Source organism: Solanum lycopersicum, chromosome 2 (assembly GCF_036512215.1).
Source record: "Solanum lycopersicum chromosome 2, SLM_r2.1".
Lineage (NCBI taxonomy): Eukaryota > Viridiplantae > Streptophyta > Magnoliopsida > Solanales > Solanaceae > Solanum > Solanum lycopersicum.
Window position 1 is genome coordinate 71,037,600 of NC_090801.1, and position 23,492 is coordinate 71,061,091.

Consider the following 23,492-nt stretch of genomic DNA (forward strand, 5'->3'; position numbering starts at 1 on the left):
CTAACTTGTGAAGTCATTTCTAAAATTTTGCACGTATCACTGTAGATGTACAGTATCCAAAATTAGTATTGACTAAGTTCAGCCAGTTTTTGCTTGAACATTGTCCATGTAGTTTATTTAGCCATTGTAGTCCAACTATTTCTGAGTGAACTTTAGGTAGAATTAGACGAACTTTAGGCTTTGTAACTTTACACACTGTCTGAAGTTTAATTTTTCAAACACCACTATTTAAAAAATCTGGTATAGGTTAAATGTGTCAATAATTAGGCTATCTGAGCAAAAAATATTCCAAAGTAGAGGTTGTATTCTCTCTTAAATCCGACTTCCTTTAGGAGTGTGACCTTAGATCGGGCCAGGGCGGAGGACAGTGAACACTCCCAAGACTTCAGATTTTGAGGCCTATAAAAAGTTCATACCCATCAAAATCTCAAAGGGGAAAAAGTTCAATTTTATAGTCCATCAACCTATACAATTTTTTTATCTAACCGATTTGATGCATTGAAGATGTTAGTAGTTCAGTTGGTTAATTATTTGAATCATTGGTGAAAGTTCAATTTTTGACCGTGTAATCCTCTACCGTACCCCAATTTTAATTTATTCTTATAAAAGGGGGATTCCATATATATTTGTGTATGTTTGCTTAGACTTTTGGATTAATCTGCCATTTTGCAATGTTTTCCCAACTTGTTTTTTTTTCTTAAGAATTCTTTCTCGCTGCTATAATTTTTGTTCCATGTAGTAAGAGAGTTCAGCAAGCTTTGCTATTTAATTGCGTCAGCCTATCAATGAGTTTTATATCCTTCCCTTTTTCGTAAAACGTGGCCTGTCGTTACAACTTGCGACTGTTAAAGGCAAGCAACAACCATACATGTTTTAGGATTTAAGGTATCTTTAGTTTGTAGTAAAAAGAGTGTCTCGGTTCAAAGTGCCAATCCCAGCTAATTAAGTGGACTAAAATTAGCTTCCAAGTAAGAAAAATTCTTTAGACGTGCATATAGTAATTCGTTGCGCTTCAACATCAAGAAATCTCCCCAATACTAGAGATCATATTTTACATTTCTGTTGATGTCATCAGTTACGTTGATCAAAAAAGGCAACGTATAGAACATCCAAATATAGTGGGCTCCAAGACCCACCCGTTACTTCAAAAAATCTGAATTCTCAGTACAAATTAATGGTAACAGAATTAAGTGGCACTAGAAAGGCAAAAACTGACAAATTCTCCATTCTTTTTTTTCGAAACTCTAGAAATCAGAAACAAGATTGTCCAGAATTAGTCGGTTCGCAATTTAGTAAGTCCAGAGAAGAGAGCGCAAAAAGTCACAAATCGATTTCCCACTGCTCTCGATTTCCTTCTATAAATAATTTTGAAAGCATAACAAACAGTAGTTACAATTTACAAACACCAACGTAATATAAATTAAAGATGCTCCACAGACTATTCATGATTATAGGCTTTGTGACGATATTACTAATTTCAGTGTTTGGGAGTTATAATCCAGCATTTGTTGCTGAGGATAATGTTGCAGCACCAAGTGACATGTGCGCCACCTTTGTGACTATTCATGGTTATAAATGCCACGAATATGAGGTACTCCATATCAAATGGCTTTGTCCACCAGATTGCACAATTTGTATAACAAATATTTCTTCAATTTATGATTTTTCAGGTGAGTACTGATGATGGATACATACTGAGTGCGCAAAGAATTCCTCAAGGGCGAGTAGGTGGTAGTAGCCGCAACAGGCAGCCAGTTCTATTGCAACATGGAATACTGGTGGTAAGCATGCTTTTTAGGAATTAAAAAAAGCTACACTTCAATACATCATGATATTTATAATTTACACATAATAACTCCACCTTGTTGTTTTTCAAAGTGTGTCACACGCAGAAAAATAAGAATATTTCAATAATACTAATTTTTTCAGTATAGCTTAAAGAAGAGTATCAGTATTTCTGTGTGAAACTGCACGTCCAATGTCGTCTATCATTTACGTTACAGTATATATAATAATACCTGAGGACAAGCGGCAAGTTTAGCACCGAGATGAAGCGATTGATTTTTTAAAAACTCAACAATCACTTAACTTTGTTTAATACAGTAACAACAAACATATTGCAGTGAAATTGTATAAAATAAAGTTTAGAAAAAGTAAAGACTAGATGGATCATATCCATATAATAATCACCCCATCGGGTTAGATAGAACGTTTTGAATTTCATTTTTTTCATCTTATCCTCAAATAACTTTTTTTTGAAGTATAACAGTATCAGTCACCTGTATAAATGAGTAGAACTGATGTAATTTCAAAAGATTATTAACATAAATAAAATATACTATAAAAAATTGTAAAATAAATAATAATTAATAATATCCTTCTTATATATATTTCCATAAACAATTGTATTTTGTATGGCACAAATAAATGAGTAATATGATCCTTAACAAAGGAAGACGACAGAATGTGCAGATCACAAGAGCTCTCTTCGTTTGTTCTTATCCTAAAATAAAAGGAAAATCTTCTTGTTAAATCGGTCAAAATGTATGCCGATTTTATTATTTTGTCTGATTTTAATTCAATATCAACTATATAAAAAGGAAAAAAAAAAGACTTTTAATTGTTTGTGGCGGTTATAGCGTAGGTCTTGCTTAAAAAAGAGGCAAAATTTGTGGTAGGAGATTTAGTACATGTAGTAAGTATGTTTAGTATTTGAGAAATGTTGTTGCAGGACGGAGCAACGTGGGTGATGAATTCAGCCGAACAATCACTTGCAATGATTTTAGCAGATAGTGGCTTTGATGTTTGGATTGCCAACACCAGAGGCACAAGATACAGCCTTCGTCATCGCAATCTTCATTCTTATAATTCCGTATTTCCTTCAAATCATTACTCTTAACATTTAAAATTAATACTACTAAGTACTATAGAATATCTAAATTGTGGTACATGTATAGGACTACTGGAATTGGTCTTGGGATGATCTTGTAGTCCAGGACTTACCCACTTTCGTTAACCTTGTCTATAAACAAAGTGGACAGAAAACTCACTACGTTGGCCATTCATTGGTAACTTTCAATTGTCTTATTTTACTTTGACATTAAGTTTACGAAAATAAAAATAAAACTTTTAAATCTTGTCTTACTAATTTTAAAATATATAAAATATATCGAAATGTCATTTAATTTAGTAACCTTCTTTGATATACTATATCTTATAACTAATCAATTATTATTATATGGAAATTAATATAGGGAACTTTGATAGCTTTGGCATCATTTTCAGAAGGAAGACGAATAGACAAGATAAAATCTGCAGCTTTGCTAAGCCCAATTGCTTATTTGAGCCATATGACTACTGCACTTGGTGTTGTTACTGCTAGATCCTTTCTTGGCGAGGTAATTAATTAATTAAGTGCAAAGTTACATCATCTTTTTTTAATTATCTATTATTAATCTTGATGGCGAATATTATGTCAACAGATCACTACAATATTTGGTCTTGCAGAATTTAATCCAACAAGGTACGTAAATCTCTTATGACTAATCCGACTTTTTCTTTTTTTGTTCTTCTCAACTATACTGATGACACTTTTTGTTCGTCAGTGCGCCTGTGTCTATTTTTGTCAAGGCGTTGTGTGCTCAGCGTGGGATTAATTGTTATGACTTCCTCACTGCACTTACCGGTACTAATCTAATTAATTACACATTTTATTCAATAATTTTTTACCAAGTCATTTGTATTTGTTATCATAATTCTTCAAAGCTTTATTACTTTTCACGCGGATATATACAGGGAAGAATTGTTGTCTAAATGCCTCTACGGTCGATTTATTCTTGAAGAATGAGCCTCAACCCACATCGACTAAGAACTTTGTGCATTTAGCTCAAAGTAAGTCCTCTTCAATAATGTGTACTTAGACTGAAAGTTTTGATGGAATAGTCAGTTTTGGGACTACTTAAGAAATAATGTGCTGGAGTTTTAAGTGAAGTTTTGAAGGTTTAATCTCGTAATTAATGAATTTCAATCAGTCTATATCTTTTGCGATTTTAATGTTACAGAGTAAAGCTCAAATTCCCTAGTCATAAAGCTTAATGACACCACTAATAATGTTGCTACTTATCTTAACTAACTGCAATGACGAATGATGCAGCTGTCAGAGATGGAATCCTTAGGAAATACGACTATGGGAGCTTTATCAGCAATTTGGCACATTATGGTAGTGTTAAACCTCCACTGTATAATTTAGCAAATATTCCTCGAGACCTACCCCTGTTTCTGAGCTATGGAGGCCAAGATGCACTTTCTAGTACAAAAGATGTGGAGACGTTACTGGATCACCTCAAAAACCACGACGTGGGAAAGTTACATGTTCAATATGTCAAGGATTTTGCTCATGCTGATTTCATACTAGGAACTACTGCTAAGGATATTGTCTTTAACCAGATTATAACCTTCTTTAGCAACCAACACTAAGCTATATTCATGGAACTTTTTATATTGTACTAGGTCACTTTGCCGAGTTATGAGAATTTTTAATATATCTTCTTTTTTCTATCTCCACTTCACGCTTAAGGCAATATGTGGTATTTGACAAAATCGTTCATTGAAGAATGAGAAAGATGGAAAAATTGTATATCAATTTTACAGAGCTTCAATGTACTTATACAACTCCTTTGTAACTAACTAAAACAGAAAATGTAAAATGTAACTAACTAGCTAATAACCAATAAGATATTGACAGCCGGATAACAAAATAACTAACTACTACTTAACTCCTAACAACATTCTTATCATATTCTTCAATAGTATTCTGATTTGAAAAGGGTCTTGCATTGGCGTAAAATGCAAGTCTTAATTTCAATCACCTACTAAATCTAATTAAACTTTTGTTGGCAAAATTCTATTTTCATCTATTATTGGAAACCAATTGCACCTAACTGAAAAATAATTCAAAAGAGTAACTTAGATTAAAACCCAAGTCACCCAAAAATCAATGGACCAACCACCAATTATTTACTCATACTCATGTCCAGTAGATTTATTACAAAAAATACAGTCTTGAGATCCAAGATTTTTTGGTACCAAGTACCAAATTAATAAGATGGCAATCATATGTGTACAGCTTTTGAACTGTATATATATATACCAAAACTTCTCCTGGTTTCCTAAGCATTGAAGGTCAGGTTTATCTTAAAAAAGAACTAGCTAGTACGTATCTACTAATATTTGTTAGGCAAAATTATCAGTTTGTTACCAAAATGGTGCTAGTACGCAAATCTTTGTTGATATCTGTCATTGTGATGGTAATGATCCAGAAAAATGCAATGGCCGCTCAACACGTTGTTGGTGGAAGCCAAGGATGGGATGAATCTGCTGATTTCAAATCCTGGGCTTCTGGTCAGACATTCAAAGTTGGTGATACACTAGGTTTGTTATTTATTTATTTCTTTTCTCTCCTTCAACCAAAAATTGGTAGAATCAAAGTTGTCAAACGGTTTTTATGTCAGAGTTGGGTTGTATTTTGACCGAATCGGGTTATATCTATTCAGCCCAATCCATTTAAACATGGGCGTGTTGGTCGAGTTAGCTAAAATGGATTAATTTTGTCACATCTAGTAAAATTTCTAAGATTTCACTATCTTGTTTTTTGGCAGTATTTAGGTACAATCCAGGCCTTCACAGTGTTGTAGAACTTGAGGGTGATAGCTCATACAAGAGTTGTGATATAAGCAGTACAGTGAACTCGATGAGTGCGGGTAATGATGTGGTTAAACTAAACAAGCCAGGGACTAGATACTTTGCTTGTGGAACAGCAGGTCATTGTGACCAGGGAATGAAGCTTAAGATTAAAACTGTTACTGGAAGTGCACCTTCTAATCAGGAAGATTCTTCCACGCCTCGCTCTTCTTCTGCAGCTTCTCATTGTTTTTCTACCGCATTTTTCACTTTCATTGTTGCAATTTTGACTGTACAAATGGCTCTAGTGTTCCTCTTATAAGACACATTTTTGCTTTATTGATTCAATGTTTTGCACTTGATGAGGCAGAGTAGCTGGTATTTAATTATATGGAGTGGAACACTATGTTAATTTTGTCAATAAGTTGTTCATTTGATGTATTGTAATTCTTTTACTTCAAATTTTATGAAGAGTTTGAATAATGTCGTTCATTCATTCATTTCTTCCCGGGAGAACAATGTCAAATATAATTGATTATTTTTCGACTTATTTACATGATGAAATTTAGGCTTCCTTTCGTTTACTTCTGCTGTATCTCTTCCTAAAATAATGGAAGAAAAGAAGAGACGATTGGAAGCAAATCTATAAAAGAATGACAAGCATATTTTCACAATTGAAAAGTTTAGTTCCCCTTTTTGATACTCTTAGACTTTGCCAGATGGGGGATGACATTCAAAATGTTGCAGGCCCTTAGGTCTTGTCTGGTCAAGATTCCAACCACTGGAAATACCTACAAGAGAAGTACACAAATTAGTTATACTATTTGTGTTGCAAAATAAAGGTAACAAGCTCTATTACTACCAACTTGTTTGGAACTGAGGCATAGTTGTTGTGAAGTATCTTATAAACTCACCCCTGCTGCTTGGTATTTGGGCACGATGATCATGTGGCGAAGCCCGACCTGCCTGAAAGCCACCATTGCCTTTGCTACTGACAAGCTTTCCACCACTGTATGAGGGGTTGTGTTGATCAAAGGATGCAAATCAACATACATTTCCATTTCATCCTTTGTAACTGCAATATCTTCAATTTTCCCCCACCTTTCTGCTAGATCAATCCATGTGAATTTCTCCTCTACTTCCCAATTTTCTGTTCTCCTTCTCTCATTCAAGAACCACTTCTTCTTGAGCACCAAAAGAAGGTGAGTTCTTAAGACAAGTCCATGTAACTCGGGTATCACACCATCTACAACAGGGAATCCATTGTGAGTGGTGTACTTTAGAACCTCTACGATTCGTCTCACTTTCTCAATTCCCTCAAGAGTAACTACTGGTGACTTTACATCAGAAAGCTCACCAACTATGATATTCCTCATCCATGCCTCTGGATGTGCTTCCAAGAAAGGTAGACCTTTTAGTTCCAAAACCATTTCATAGATACTTGGGTTGAAGCAGTCTGCAACAATTTTAGCAATTAGAAGGACAAGCATTGTTATCGGCAGAAGAAGTAGATTGTTTGTCAGCTCAAGAAATATGACACAAACAGTAACTGTCATTCTCATTGAACCAGCCATAAGGGAAGCTGCTCCAAGAACAGCAAACAACTCCTGATCAATTTTTGTATAAGGTCTCATGGCAATGCCAAGCAAGCGACCATAACCTGAACCCATGAGGATGATTGGGATATAGAGACCAGATGGCACAGCAATCCCAAAAGTAATAACTCCCAAGATGCAATACAACAAAAAGAAGATAAGAAGTGATATGACTTGAAATTCAGTGCCTGTGTTCAGAGAGAAAATTTTTCTGATAGCGTCCTCCTTTGTTGCAAGGAGAAGAGTGGCAAGATCATTGTAATAACCATTTGGGCAGTTGAATTGTTTGAAGTTTTCTGTCTCTCCAGTGCCAGGACAAGAATCTGATAGAGATGAATCACAAGGCTTGCATTTGGCAAGAAAAGGAAGTCCATATATGCAAATGGAGGTGAAGAGGGAAACACTTAGAGCAAGAAGCAACTTATGTAATTTTCCCTTCCTGCAAGATAACAGAAGTATCAATCTTACAGCGGTCATATTTAGAGTTCAAAAAGGTACAATTTGTATCAAATGGTTTAACTTTTGAGAACAGAGCTAACACATGTTAACTTGAGAATATGGAGGATTTAAAAACTCAATCGAGAGAGCTTACTCGTTAACGAGATTATAGAGCCTGAGAACCTTGTGGAGGACATGATTGTAGAGGCTCCCAAGGAGACCACCAATGACTCCAATAATTACAACAGGAATGATGTCCACAATATGGTACCTCACAATTACATCACTCACATCAAACATAATAAGTCCCCCTCTTCCAAAAAGTCCACAGCTACCAGATTTGCAGTAATCCATGAAGATCCTTAATACTACCACAACAACAGCAGTGCTAAAGAAAGTTCTCCAAATGAGGGCGCTTCTCCACCATGTTGCCACTTCCTCTAATGCGAATAGAACACCAGCTACTGGAGCACGGAAAGCAGCACAAACACCTGATGATGAGCCATATGTGATGAGATCTCGCTTGTCCCTATCATTGTTGAAGTAACGGAGCCAATGCCAACTAAGTTTGTAACTGTCTGATCCACCTTGACCTAATAAAGAAGCAATGCAACTGCCAATGTGAATCAGTGGTTCTTCTTTCCCAAGATCTAACCCAGCTGAAACTGCACCAATGCTTCCAATGATCTGGTGAAGTTGAAAAGATTCAACATTGTTTAATAGAAATCAGATAATTGGAACATTTTATATGCCCAGCATTAATAAAAAAAGTAGGGCTTGTTCAAGTAGTTTAAAAACCTCCTCCATTTTTTGGATAAGTTGTGGTCTCAAGTCATGCTAGAGGGTAAATGAGAACACTGTTGATAAAAATCAGCATTAACCTTAACAAAGAGTGTAGTTGCCCCGAACATATTGGGAGTGTCTACCCCATTGAGATAGGCTTTAATTTCTGGAACTCCAGGCCCGGCAGCCGTAGGTGCAAAATAAACAGTGATAAAGGCAGCTAGCAATGTCAACAGAAAGTTAGCACCCGCAAAAAATGCAAATCCCATAAAGTACCTACATAATTGTTTTAATTAAGTCAGACTATCATAATTGTAAGTCATTAGAACAAACGAGACGAGAAATAAATTTTACTACTTATTAACCTTTTGTCATCAATATAGTTGACAGTAGCGCGGAGTTTGTAACCAGAGATATTTTCGATTGAGAGACTGATGAGGGTGGCGACACCTCCGGTAAAAAGGCCGACCAGGAATGCGAGTGTCCATTTGATGAAGACATACTGTAATGTTTGAACTCTTGATCTTTTTCTCCAATCATGCTTGAAGAGATCATTTTCATTGATCCTAAATCAGAGACACATAATGACATGTAAATACAACAAATCTATTTCATTATCTCTGCCAAAACAGATAAGGTTCAGTATGAGTGATTGTTCTTACTCATAATCCAAACTTTCGATGTGGGAGACCTTAGCTCCCTCTAGGGCTACAGAAGTGGAGGATAATGTTCGGTTTCTCGAGTAATTGATATCTGTCGACTCTCTTTCTTCTTCCATGTCATTTATTGTTGCAAATCCATTTGGCTCCTCCATTAAAGAAACACCACAACTGAAGCTTCTCTACTCGAGATATATACAACTAGCTAGCTACTAATAGTTGATAATTCAGACAGAGGAATGCATACAATTGCTTGTGGTTTTTTTGCAAGAGAGATACACAGGAAACGTGATTTACTTCCAATTTACAACACATTCCGTATAAACCAATATTATAGTTATACTGTAATAATTTATTTTTAAAAATAATAATATAAAATAATTTAAAAGAAAATAGAACTTGATTGATTTTCAAAATTCTTATCGCCTAATATAATTTATATCCTCCTATATCTTCTTTGGGTGAGAAACGATAATGAATATGGATAATCATTGATATAGATGGGAGACTATCATTGGTTCTTTTGTAGTTTTATTAACAAATTATTAAAATTAAATAAATGTGACTAACGAGTGATAGGAACATTTTTTTGGGAGGAATTTTAAATTGGAAAATATATGTTAATTAAAAAAAAGGAACATTGAACGTAGTTAGCAATGTGGCTGGAAGATTTATTGGGTTTCAATAAATAATTATCTATTATTTATCTTGTATTCCTAACATATTTAAAACAAAACTTTGAAGAATTCTGTTAGATAATAATGTTTAAGAACATTTTCACAACTAAAAAAATAAACTAGTAGTGAAACTAGAATCCGAAGCAGATTAGAAAAACATACGAAATATTTTTCTTAAAGAAGAATTGTTGTTAATATGTGTCTAAAGAATCTTACTGATTCCAACAAACTTTGCAGAAATACAAAGTTACCAAAGTTTAATGAACCAGTGAAGATCAAAAGAATAGAAGAACTGAAACTAATTCATAAATCTAAAATTTGTAACACTTATCAGAAACTGGAAAAACAAAAAGAAGATCAAGCCCACTGAATACACAGTGTCTCCCTAAGGAAATTATTGTCCTCTAGTATCCGAGATTTGATTTGGAATATCTCCTCTCAGGATAGAATGATCTCAATCACTAGTGTATTGATACCCAAAATACTAGTGTCAGCGAGCCATTCAACGACAGTAAAATACATTTAGAATACTAGATTTAGTAGTAGAAGAAGAAGTCCATAAATTCTATTTTTAAAATGAGAAGGAAATCCCTCAATTTATAGAAAATAAAAAGTAGTTCGAAAAGGTTCTTATTGTGTCTTACCGAAAAGTTCACAAACCTTTGAAAAAGTCATAATCTTTCGGAAAGGTCTTCACCTTTCATAAAAGTCGCAACTTTCCATAAAAGTCACAACTCTTCATAAAAATCACACCTCTTCATTTTCTATTCACAACTTTTAAAACCCAACATTATCTATCTTACATGTATCGATTACTTGGTCCGTTCTTTACAAGGTAAATTAAAGGCATTAGTGTTTGGTAATAAATACAAGAATTATCCATGTTTTATCTTCCCACATGTACACCCCATGGGTGGGTAAATGTGGTGATATTAGGTTTGGGTTGATGTTCCTTCGTCTTTTTTTTACCTTACCCTTCTTGCTTATTTTGGTCTCAATGGTAATTTGAATTCACCATTTTAAAATGAAGACGAAGAATGTTTATTTTTTTTGTCTCAATTTACGTGATATATTTATTTTTTTAAAAAGTCAATTAATTCATGTTTGATCGATAGTTTGCATATGAAATTTTTAATTTTCTTAAAATGAAATTTATATATGTGTAAACTATATAAAAAGTAATATAAGTCACAATAATTAACGATTCAAAATATTTAAAAATGTATATTAAAAATTTACAATTAAAAATATACTTATTTAAATCTCAAAATCTAAAATGTGTCACATAAATTGAAACAACTAGATATCATTTTGAGCAACTCTTTGGTCCGTATTATGTGAATCTAACGTGTGGGTAGGTACAAAAAAGTGTCATTTTATGGTAAGTATGTGTGACTGAAATTTCGCCAACGACTTCAAAATTTAGAACCTGTGTAGTGTCAATTCATTCACATGGCATATACATCAACAATTAAAATGTGTCATGATTAGTGTTCACCCATTTTTCTCTTTTAGTTAGAGTACTAAAATTCACTAGCCTGGGTTGCACCTGTACTACTCTATCTAATACATGCTATATAATAACAATAATATATTATTCGATGCTTTAATAACTTTTGTTATTAGGATTTAGCAATTGTGTTTTGTCTATGAAAATGAAGGTGTTAATTAAAAGGATATATTATATATGTTAGACCGAAAATTATATAAAAAAGATCGATGCAGGCTTAAAACATTCAAATGCTTGCTATAGGTACAAATTTAGCGGTAGAAAAAGATCCCATATAGCCTATAGGCGATAGCTACTAGTTGGTGATATATACATATATTTTTTTAGAGCCGTTAATATGGACTAGGCCTGTTGGATTTACCTAGCTTAGGTCCCGTTTGGATGGGCTTAATAAAGACAGCTTTAAAAAAGTACTTTTGAAAGTGCTGAAATTTATTTTTAACTTTTGGCTTAAAATAAGTTTTTTTTAACTTAAAATAAGTTATTTGGAGCCCATTTGAGAAAAGAGCTTTTTGGCCCGTGAATAAGTCTGATGATTTGTGGGGCTTGATAAATATCAATAGGATCGGCCCGTGGACTAATAAAAATTAATTAAATAATATAATATAATATTAAAATTTAAAATTAAAGAAAGTCCAAATTCAAAACAACTAGGTTAATATTTTTATTTAGATATTTATACTTTTACTTGAAAAAACATAATAAATATTATAAAGATAATTTTATTTGTAAATTTGATTAAAAAGTAATAACATTAACCTCATGTAATATTGTTTTGTCGATAGTTATGATAATATTTTAAAATTATAATTTATAATTTAATTTAATAATTCTAAATATAATATAATTTTTTAAATAGTGGGCTGACCCGGCAAGCCTCTAGTCCACGTACTTGTAGGTTGGGCTGACCGTTTTATGGCCCACACCCAATATGGGCTAGCCCGACCTGACTCATAATATGCCGAAGCCTGTATGAATTAGCCCGGATAGGGTGAGCTAGCCATATTGACAGCTCTATTTTTTATTATGCTGACAATATAGTATGAGCTGAAATAATAAAATGAGAATTCATATAGTTGATTTTGATTTATTTAAGATTGTAGCACATCCAAATGTTTTTTATATCACTATTATTGTATATGTATATAACATTATTAAATTCTTTGAATAATTGACAATGATCATATTTATTTGCATCACAAATGGCATATTTTGTGTTATACGCAATTTGATATTATATAAATTATTGGTTGGGTTATGGCATGACATGGGTAATCTCTCTATCGGACTGGAGCCCCCAATGTACGATCGTGTTGAATATACAAATTAGACTACTTCCTTTACTATATTCATTTAATTGTATCAAGTTGAAAAAATAAATTCATATAAAATAATACAGAGGGATTTATTATTTAATTTGTAGATATATATATTTATTACTTATTTTAAATAATAAATTTTAATTTTTTTTTTATTCTTAAATTTTATGTCAAGTCCAATTAACTTATATAAATAAAATGGAGAAATAACTAAAAATTTTATATTATATTTATTAAAAAAATATAATATAATAATGTATTCCGATGTGATAAGTAACAATTATCCAAAGGGAAGTTGTATAAAGAAAAGGACATATTTATGTTGTTTCATGTGGAGACTCGAAACGTCAAAGCCAAGATAAGTTGGTTTTGGATCAGATTTTCCATATCAATTCGTATATTTTTAATTTTAATGGATTTTATTTGAATTCGTATCACACGAAAGAAAAATGAAAATAATATTTGGAGTTGTATTCAACTGCATACAAATTCTAGAAGAGGGCCATGCCTAATGCAGGTAATAAAAAAAATAGGAAATTAATGTAAATAGTCTTACACTACAATCTACCGTTTAAACTAAAAATGTCGACATATATTTAATTTGTATAAATGTCAGCGAATCTATAAGGATACTGAAATTGCCTTAAAATATTATTTATATTAACGCATGTCCAGAAAATGATGACTCAATTCTTTTGGAGTAGTTGCGTAGGAGAGCAGGGACAAAATGGAGTAACCTATGTTTACCAGAAAAAGAAGGAGATCTTGGTTTTAGTTTGATGCAAGATCTAGCAATGACTCTATTTAGTAAGTTATGGTGGAACTTTAGAACAAAGCCATTGGAGGAAATACATAAAGAACAAGTATTGCAAGAAAACTCATGTTACTAAAATTATATGGAAACCAGGAGGAGGGAATCACAAGTATGGAAAAAAATGTTTCAAGCTAGAGATCTCATTGAACACCAAATTTTATGGAAAATGGAGAATCGATCAGTATCAGTCTGGCATGATAACTGAACGGGCCTTAGGAATTTATACAATATTACTGGAAAAGAATTTCATTGTGATGATACATATAAAACAGTTGAGGAATCACCTAGACAAGGGGAGTGGGATACAAAGATACTACAAGAGATACTCCCACAAGAATTGGTGAATCATATTCTGCAGAATATTCATCCCCCAAAAGAAGAAGAAGCAATGGGTAAACCTTGTTGGATGCCAGAGACAAGAGAAAGTTTCTCAGTTAAATCTGCCTAGCATTATATTAGACATAAAGCAGAGAAAAATAAAATTTATAAATGGATATGGATTAAGGGTGTACCATTTAAAAATGACTTTCATAATGTGGAGATTATGAAAATTTAAAATACCCGTTGATGACATAATAAGAAGATGGGGTCTTGAAGGCCCATCCAAATGCTGGTGTTGTGAAAGATCTCAACATGAGACACTTGCACATGTGTTTCTAAAATCTGATTCAGCTAACAAGCTTGGTCCTATTTTTGTTCTTTTGTAGGTCTTAACATGGAGGGTCTCCAACTAAGAGAAGTTATCATGTTATGGTGGGAGACAGAATTGGGACAAATATGAGACCTTTTTACAGAGCTCTTCCTAGTTTTGTAATATGGAAATTGTAGAGAAAGAGAAACGGGATGAAGCATGAAGGAAAAAATACATCAGTAATAAGAGGCATTCACAATATCACCAGGAACATGTATATGCTGGTAAGACTCGGGAAATCATATATGATATGTCCTGTTAACTGACCTGATATGATAGAAGAATCGACAAGGTACATACCTAAATTGGCAATTGAAAAAGGTCTTATGGGAATTTCCACCAAATGGGTGGGTAAAATACAACACGGATAGAGTTTCTAGGGGAAATTCGGATCTTAGTTCATATGTCTTCGTTTTGATAAATGATAAAGGAGATGTTGAATACGTGGAAAGAGCAAGTATAGAAAATACTACTAATACGGTCGCGAAAGCTAAAGCTATTCTGGAGGCATCCAAGCATTGCAAGAAGTCACCACATAATCAAATAATCATACAGACTGACTCAATGCTTTTGTACAAGAAGGGAATGGGCATGTCCATCGATAATTGCAAAAATGGTGACAGAGATTCAATCTTGTTTACAAAATAAACAAGTTAATTTTCATCATATTCTAAGGGAAGAAAACAAAGTAGCAGATCATGTGGCAAACTTTGCTATTGACCGAAGGACCTGCACATTCACAAATTTTAACAACATGGAGACAGATGCTAGGAGACTCGTAAATAATGACAAATTACTTTGCCCGTACATAAAGAGTGTCATCTTTAAGGGGATAGGGGGCAAGGGAAGGCTACAATATATATTTTTCCACAAACAACATAATTACATAGAATTTGAAGGCAACAAAACAGGGAAGATGCTGTTGTTATTCCAGTCAACAAAATGATCTCCGCAAAATGGGAGAATCTGGAGTCAAAATGGAAATTTTTAACCTGGAGATGGAGGAACTGAACTACCCTTGCACTCCATCGCAAAAACACATGCAGAATAATGGGAATCAGAGATCAAAAGAGGCAGCAAACAAAGCAAGAGAAAGAGCCAGTGCTAGTATACATTCTCTGTTGGAACAGAAGGGCTTATGTTTAAAATTTTTTGAATCTGTAATAATTTATGATTATTATTCTTTGAATCTACATGTAGTAAGGAGTGCATTTCTGCACTGCTGTCAAATATTTGTGATTGTACTATAAACAAATAAATAAATAACATATTTCAGCTTTTAAAAAAAAATCCAGTCTCTCCAAACCCATGTTAACTTGTATATAATTACTAGTTTTTGAAACGTGTGTTGCACGTTTATTCTATATTGTTATATAAATTCGTATAGTCCTAATCGAACGTTGATAATTATCAATTATATTATTCTTTTGTATATGTTGTTTTATGCAAAATTAACAATGTCAATCAATTCTTTTCATTTAATTTGGTTATTTGTTTGCAAAATAAAAAAAAATATTGAAAAATATAAACTAATTAAGATAATATAGTATGTACTGTAGTGGTGAACTCTTGCTCTAAATTTAAGAATGGACGCAAACATATCGAACAAAATTATTAAAGACATAATGAATAAATATATATTTACCATGTTAATGAGGAAAAAAATGACCAATAAATTAATTTTACATAAATTTGTAGGAATTATAAGATGATGAAATACAAAGGTGAAGTGAACTTATATTTTTTGTTCACTTCATACAAGAGATCATTACCAAAAAATCTGTTAAAAGACAAAAATAATTGCAACCCAAAAAAATTATAATAAAATATAAAATCAGTAAATAAAGTACAAATATATGCACAGACAAGAAGAAGGATTATTTGAGCAAGATTACAAAGGAATATCAGTAAAAAAAAAATATATACAAATAATGATATCACCGACTTTGAAAGAAGTTTCATCATATAAATTAAAAAATTATTAAAAATATTTATACATAAATATTATTTTCGGCTATTCTTTATACTAAAATAAAGACATTATCGAAATCGAAAGAAGGGCCATTATATATTTTGTCTCCAACATCTTCACGATGAATCAATATAACTCTTAAAACCAAAACTCAATATTGTTTTGTAACTGAATCCCAAAAGTAGAAAATGGGTATAAATGCATGACTATGAAAAACTTGTAGAAGTTATTAATATAGTTGTAATAAGATGATTTTTACTTTGTTTGATAGATCATTTGACTATGTGATTGAATAACATGAAATTTTTTTCAAATTTATAGAATCCATTAAAGAATATGAAAAGGTCATGTTCCATGGAACAAGAGAGGAATTAAACATTTTAATTAAAGTAATAACTACGAAATTGAAACTTTAAATAAATGTGGAAATATGTAACAACTTTCTACATTCAGATTTAATGTATTTTGTTTAAAAATCTATTAAAATAACTTTAAAAGTTAATGAAAAATATATTTTTATTTTCAACTTTTGATGAGTATGGTTAATTAATTAAATAGAATATTATTAAATGAAAGTATCTTTTAAAACTTATATCTGATTTGTAATATAAAACAATAGAAAAATTATCTCTTTTGGATTAGTTAATATAAGGCATGAATGAGCGAAAAAAAGTAAAATCACTAAGGTTATTGCAGTCATAATGAATAGTAATTCGTTGATAATACGGTACTAATTGATATTCCCAAAGAAATTATGATGGGAAAATTTTCTATTATGGGGAAAAATGTATACAAAACTGAATCTTTTTGTCTTTGCAACTAAACAAATTCTAATTGCAAAGGGTGATGAAATTGCAATATTTCTTAAATAGACTATTAAGGATCTTTTAAATTAATTGAAATAGATATGAACAATAAAAGAGGTAATATTATAAAAAGTAAAAAAGAAAAATAAGATGTAATTATTTAATAGTTAACTAATTAGATATATGATATTTTAATTTAGTATAGAGACAAAATAGTAATTTAACTTTGAAGTTGAGAGCTTTCCACTTATAATAATACTAGGGAATTTGACCGCGCGAAAATATATATTAAATGATTACTTTTTTCCAATCAATTATATAGTTTTCTTTATTTTCAAACGTAATACTATCACTTTATTTTTTTTACTTATATGTTAATTATGAAATCGTTTTGAGATGACGATTGAAATGAAACTTAACAAATTTAACATCTATAATCTATTAAATGAGGGATAGTACATTATTAATTAATATGTCAAATGTCAATATATATTTTTTTAGTAATTTTATGTTTGAACATGTAGTTAATATGTCACTTTCTACATTTTTTTGGAATATGAATGAGTTTGAATCTTTATATTACAACATATACTGCGATATACATTTTTTCTTGAGTATATAAGAATTATATTATAAAGTAACTGAAAAATACTAATGAAATACATCTACACATCTTATTATTCTTTTTCGTATTGATATGATAAAACTCCTTTGAATATTTCATTTTTCAATCGTTTTTGTTCCTTTTTCAAATATACAATTTAAATTTGTATGATTTTTGCATGAATCACATCTATTGATATTTTAGATTCTTTAGTTGCATTTATATCAAAGATAATTGTTATCATTTGTCAAATTTGCTTTTTCAGAATGTTATCCAAAATGTTACGCTATTATTAAGTTCAATATATTCAACCTCGAATGAGAATGTGTTTTATTTTTAATTATTAACCTTTTTACTATATTTTAATCTATATCTTTTATATGAAATATAAAGATAAATAGATTTATATAAACTACGTAAAAATATTTGATAGATAATAAACGTCTTCACATATTATATGTATAGAATAATAAAATTCAAAAGTTAATTAAATTAAATACTTTGATAATATGCTTTCATTTCAAATATACTTCTTGCATTCTCAAATCAATGATTGCACCTCTTTCTATATGAAATTAATATATGAACCCCCTAAGATATATATACATTAATTAGTATATTAAAATAATTTAAAATCTTAATCATAATTAATCAATACTCATATGAAAAAAAAATTATGTACAAAATTTTGTGTTTTATTTTTATAATATATTAAAAATCAAATCAATTATTTTTATAATATATTAAAAATCAAATCAACTTATTTAATCATTTTTATTCATCTTTTATTTAAAATTTTCAAAAAATACATATTTAACATAAATAAATTAATTTATCAAATGCATAAATAATTTTTTTGGCATATATTATTTGTCCTATTTTTAAATTTCATAAAATATGTATTAAATATTTATATTCACTATTTTATTTATTTTGATCTATATTAATTATACTTCAAAAGAGTTATACAAAATATGATTTTCATAGTATATAAAATACAAGTATTTAATATTATCAATATTTGCGTGGTGCGCAATTAACGTATAAGTAAACCAAAGCAAAAAGAGAACAATTTTGACTAAAAGATTTACAAAATCTTCAATTATGGGATCAATATTTTCATTAGATTCTGTTTTCAATTACTTCTTCCAATTCATATAAAATAAAACGTGAAATAAGAAAATCGATAAACTAAAGTGGGATAAAAAATAAATAAATAAAATTATAAAAACGTGGTTCATCAAATTATACTATTTTTTGTCAATTGTTATTTTTTATGTTGGCAAATAAATTAAATATCTTCTATCATAGTTTATATATATATATATATATATATATATATATATATATATATATAACATTTTCCTCATCATGAGTACATCAAATATGAATTAAAATACATTAACATTTGCCTCAAAAGATTGTCTTACAATACACATTTATATAGATATTTAGTAAGAAACACAATAAATTATCATAAGTTTACACATTTAAAATTTGAGAGCTATGAGGAGTTATAAAGATAATGGAAATATAAACTTAGATCCTAAGATTCTGTGGTCAAGAATTGATCTCTTGAACATGAGTAACTAAAAAGCAAGAAAAAATCAATATGCATAATTCATAAGATTTCCCTCTATCATGAGTACATCAAATATGAATTAGAATACAATAACATTTGCTTAAAAAGGATTGTCTTACAATACACATTTAAAATTTGAGAGTTATGAGGAGTTAGATTATAAAAATATAAGTTATAAATATAAAGAGATATATATTTCTAGTTATGAGGAGTTATAGAGATTATAGAAATATAAGTTATGAATATAAAGAGATACATATTTCTTAGTTTAAGAAGGAAAATTAATTAGATTAATTTAAGGGAATGCTAAATTCAAAGTTCTAATTATGTTTGTAAGATTAGTTTCTCCCTTATCTATTTAATAGGAGAAAATGAAAAGGAAAGAAACTGAAAATGTTATTAATAGCAAATTACAATAAAAAAAAGTTCTCTATTCGAAATTAATTTTATTAGTCACAAATTTACATATATTCTCATATGGTTTCATTAATAACTTAAAAAATGTAAACTTTATATGTTTAATTAAAACAACAACAATGTAGTGTATTCTTACAAAGTGATATCGGGTGTGCTCAATTCGAATATAGCATTAAAAATATCCAATACTAAAAAACATATTTGTTTATTTATTTATTTTGTGATTCATACTAATATACTAAACCATATCATATACTTTTAGAGACAAAAATATTCAATAGATATTAAAAATGTGTACCATAGGTGATATACCTTTAATTCAACCATGGAAAAATCTAAAATATTATTTGTATATATATATAAACAAAAACAAAAATGTGCATCTTTTAATCTTCAACAACAATAATGAATGAAATAATCATTTTTTATTCAAAATGAAGAAATAAAATAAAAGAGAACAAAATAATGTTAATTGAAATCAAAATAATAAAACAATGAATCTTCAAATGTTTGAAAATCAATCAAACTTTTATACTACTACAACTCTCTATGCATGAATCTCCAAGATAATTAAGTTTCTTTCTTCATTGTGTAGAACTTGTACCAAATAATGTGATGAATCTTTCAAGAATTTACCGATGATCTTCATCAAAGTGAAGATCATATCGTGACATCATCTTTTCAATGTCTTCTTTTTTTATTACTTAACTACATGATTGATGAAGAATAAGATGAAGAAAATAAAATTAAAAAATTATACTACTAAAAAGAAAGAATGAGAAAATAGAAATGAACATGCAACATCTCCATAGATAATTGGTATTTATAGATAAAATAAGTAATAAAAATAGTTAAAAGAGAATTGAAAAGACATGTTATTTAAGTAGAGAATGTCAATAGATGGGGGAACTCATTTCATATAATTACAATATTAAATATGATTGAATTTTATAATTAATAAAAAAATATTTTATGAAAATAATAAAAAAAGAAAAAAAGAAGAAGAAGAAACAAATAGAAGCCATATAGAGATGCCACATCAGCGATTTTGGATTCAGCTTTATATATATATATTGATTTGATTTAATTTATTACAAATTATAATTTGCACGACATTGTATTTGTAGACTCTATAAAATGTGAAGGGAGACTAGGTTACATCAAAGTTTAATGAAATATGATAATCAATAAACTAAAAAAAAACGACGATCAAAATACATTGCTTGGGTTTCTGAAGTATAAATATTTTCTTATACGTTTTATGCAACAAAATTATCTGCAGCAAAATTAAATTAGAGAGCAAGTAAAATCAGAATCAACAGCAAAAAACGACGATCCAAATGCATTGCTTGGGTTTCTGAAGTATAATTATTTTTCTATACGTTTGATACAACAAAGTTATCTGTAGCAAAATTAAATTAGAGAACAAATAAAATCAGAATCAACAGCAAAATATAAGAAGTTCCTTCTATCAGCCAAGTGTTAATTAATCTCACTTGTTCAGCTTTATAATCTCATAAACATGAGAAAGATTTTTTTGTATCATACCTGGTTCAAATTTTCACTTGCGGAGAAACTTCACCCCTGCACTCAAAAGACCAAAGATAAATCATCTCAATACCTTACTCCAATTCAACATCAGAATGTTTTCAGAACTTATAATAATTTACAAACCCCACTCTCGTAGAATTATACTACTGAATATGTAGTAGTTGTTTTCAACTTTGAAACATGATAGACAATGGATCCACTTCTTTATCCTTCTCCACTTAAATACGAGAAATGTTTCAACCAAAGCCTAGCTAGGTATCAAACAACTATCCTTGCACTTTGAAGTGAACATCTAATAGCTTTTTTCATCAATTAAACATGCTGCTTTTTACACACGAACATTCTAAAAAAACATGATGATAAGCAATGCATCACACAAATATATGATGTGATATATATACAGAGAGGCAATCGATCAATCTAAACACTTTCAAACTATCATGCTTCCATTAGAAAATTGCCAGGAAAAAAAAAAGACAAGGTAAAATACAGAGAAATCAGGATATCACATTGGTAGAAAGCCTCTCCAGGATCACAAATGGGTTACAAGTCCTGAGTAACAAATTATCAAAAAACTAACATTAAAAAAGTGGGTAGTATATAATAAAATGAAACCAATTACACCTCAAGACCCAAGACCTAGTCCCGGAGAGATGAGACTTTCTGTATAAACAATACCATTATAAACAATACCAATATCCTTGTCAATGGTAATTGCATCAATGAAAATGTCATCACAATCTAGAGGCCATATTTGATTGGTTAATCCAAATAATCCAAAAGATATGAGCCTATATACAAATCTTGACATTATTTTCCAATCTAATTTAAAACAGAGTAACACTTGATTATCTGAAAACATATATGTTGGTATGACTCTATAAATTCTGTTGCTGGGTATGGTAAACAATTTCATCCAAGTACCAGGACCGTCTTTCATCATCCATAAATTAAAAAAATTGTCGTCTTTATAATAAAAACTAAGCCTTCCGCCCAACACTGATACACCTACATCAACTTCAATTTTATGTTTGGACCACCTAGATATAGTGAGGAAACACACAAAATATGGCAATGATATTTCTCCGTACACCTCAGATGAAATATTAAATGAAACCACGTACAACTTCTTCTTCGATGAGATACCAAGCCAATGAAATGATCCATCTACAAATGGCAAAAATTCCCCACCAGAATACATAGAACAATCTGTCATACCTGATGAGGAGGTTTCGTCAATAATTCTCCATGAACCTTTTTTCAGTGCGAAAATTTCGTTTTCGTTTGGGCCATCAAAAGGCAGTACCAGCCTAAAGACTTTATAGTCATCACTAATAGAGTCATAAGCCAATCCGTAAGTAGATCGAAGATCATTATTATCACCATCTTCAGAATCACTACTACTACTAGAGGAATCACTACTATAGTAATATCTGGAATGGGGAAGTAGTGTAGATTCTCTTGTGGAGGGATTCCATATCAATAATACTTTAGGTTGCTCAACATAACGTTTATTCCAGATTCCGATGAGAAACAAGCCATCACAGCTACAATAGACGACTGCACCATATGATGGATTAGAATTTGGAGGACAATCAATTATGCGATAATCCTTAACAAATTGAACCAAGGATAAAGAAGACGAATAAAAGTAAAGACGATTATCATCTGCATCCTTAGGATGGCAGTGGAGAGATAGCAACTTTTGGGAACTAGCTTGATTTTTAGCATGATTGAGATGTTTCTTCGTAAAATAAGATTGAGAGATTAATACATTTCAAAATTTTGATACGCAATTAAAACGAACAACTGACTTCACAGGTAGCCTGATAAGAATGTTCATAAGTATTTCCTCCATGAAAAAATATGCCAAAAAACAAAGAGCAAATTAAGACGGAAGAAGAAAGCTTATAATTAATGGAAAAGAAAAAAAAAACATACATCAAGTGATTTTATTTATAACTACTGTATTAGAATCTCCTAATTGAAACCAAATTTGTTTCATAATAGGGTTGGACTATTTTTTTTTTTTTTTGGTTTTGTCCATGTAGAAAAGGTTTCCTTTCGCTCACGTTTAATTAACCTCAATAATTTCCCAATAATTCGTTATTATTTCAATATAGATATACATTATTTCAGATATAATAATAAAAAATATGTATTAAGCGTGTGAATACGTATTATATGCCGTATGCATATATTTTTTTTGTCTTTCTTCCACTTTTATTCCATGCATTTACTTGGCTCTATTTAATATGACACTCTTTAATTAAATGTGTATTTTACTACACTAACATTCTTTAACATTCTTAAGAAGGATGCTTTGAAACTTTAAATTTGACTCCTACACTCTATGCAATTATTTTAATACGAAGGGGTGGTTAGTAAATTAATA

At 30.5% G+C, this 23,492-nt stretch overlaps 3 protein-coding genes across 3 annotated transcripts; 2 read left to right on the top strand and 1 right to left on the bottom strand.

The window, feature by feature from the left end:
- The first annotated feature begins 1,173 nt into the window (after positions 1-1,173).
- LOC101263181 (triacylglycerol lipase 2-like) lies at positions 1,174-4,557 on the top strand. Its single transcript, XM_004233541.5, has 9 exons — positions 1,174-1,591; positions 1,671-1,781; positions 2,732-2,872; positions 2,958-3,068; positions 3,255-3,398; positions 3,483-3,523; positions 3,606-3,685; positions 3,796-3,891; positions 4,154-4,557. The coding sequence occupies exons 1-9, from the start codon at positions 1,427-1,429 to the stop codon at positions 4,474-4,476; spliced, it is 1,212 nt and encodes a 403-aa protein (XP_004233589.2). The 5' UTR covers positions 1,174-1,426; the 3' UTR covers positions 4,477-4,557.
- A 515-nt stretch (positions 4,558-5,072) lies between these two features.
- Positions 5,073-6,175, top strand: LOC101245111 (mavicyanin). Its single transcript, XM_004231739.5, has 2 exons — positions 5,073-5,430; positions 5,658-6,175. Exons 1-2 carry the CDS (start codon positions 5,262-5,264, stop codon positions 5,999-6,001), a joined length of 513 nt encoding a protein of 170 aa, XP_004231787.1. The 5' UTR covers positions 5,073-5,261; the 3' UTR covers positions 6,002-6,175.
- Positions 6,154-9,650, bottom strand: LOC101244821 (chloride channel protein CLC-a-like). The gene is made up of 6 exons (XM_004231738.5): positions 9,158-9,650; positions 8,861-9,061; positions 8,594-8,771; positions 7,867-8,399; positions 6,594-7,713; positions 6,154-6,470 (listed from the first exon to the last, which is right to left on the bottom strand). The coding sequence occupies exons 1-6, from the start codon at positions 9,307-9,309 to the stop codon at positions 6,363-6,365; spliced, it is 2,292 nt and encodes a 763-aa protein (XP_004231786.1). The 5' UTR covers positions 9,310-9,650; the 3' UTR covers positions 6,154-6,362.
- Positions 9,651-23,492: the final 13,842 nt, after the last annotated feature.

What these genes read in the sequence shown, in the direction of transcription:
- LOC101245111 (XM_004231739.5), top strand. Translation starts at nt 5,262, where the DNA reads ATGGTGCTAGTACGCAAATCTTTGTTGATATCTGTCATTGTGATGGTA. An exon ending in CAAAGTTGGTGATACACTAG is followed by an intron (nt 5,431 to 5,657) that starts GTTTGTTATTTA and finishes GTTTTTTGGCAG; the next exon opens with TATTTAGGTACAATCCAGGC.
- LOC101263181 (XM_004233541.5), top strand. Translation starts at nt 1,427, where the DNA reads ATGCTCCACAGACTATTCATGATTATAGGCTTTGTGACGATATTACTA. An exon ending in ACTACGTTGGCCATTCATTG is followed by an intron (nt 3,069 to 3,254) that starts GTAACTTTCAAT and finishes AAATTAATATAG; the next exon opens with GGAACTTTGATAGCTTTGGC. An exon ending in CTAGATCCTTTCTTGGCGAG is followed by an intron (nt 3,399 to 3,482) that starts GTAATTAATTAA and finishes TTATGTCAACAG; the next exon opens with ATCACTACAATATTTGGTCT.
- LOC101244821 (XM_004231738.5), bottom strand. Translation starts at nt 9,309, where the DNA reads ATGGAGGAGCCAAATGGATTTGCAACAATAAATGACATGGAAGAAGAA. An exon ending in CTCTATAATCTCGTTAACGA is followed by an intron (nt 7,714 to 7,866) that starts GTAAGCTCTCTC and finishes GTTATCTTGCAG; the next exon opens with GAAGGGAAAATTACATAAGT. An exon ending in CCAAATACCAAGCAGCAGGG is followed by an intron (nt 6,471 to 6,593) that starts GTGAGTTTATAA and finishes CTTCTCTTGTAG; the next exon opens with GTATTTCCAGTGGTTGGAAT.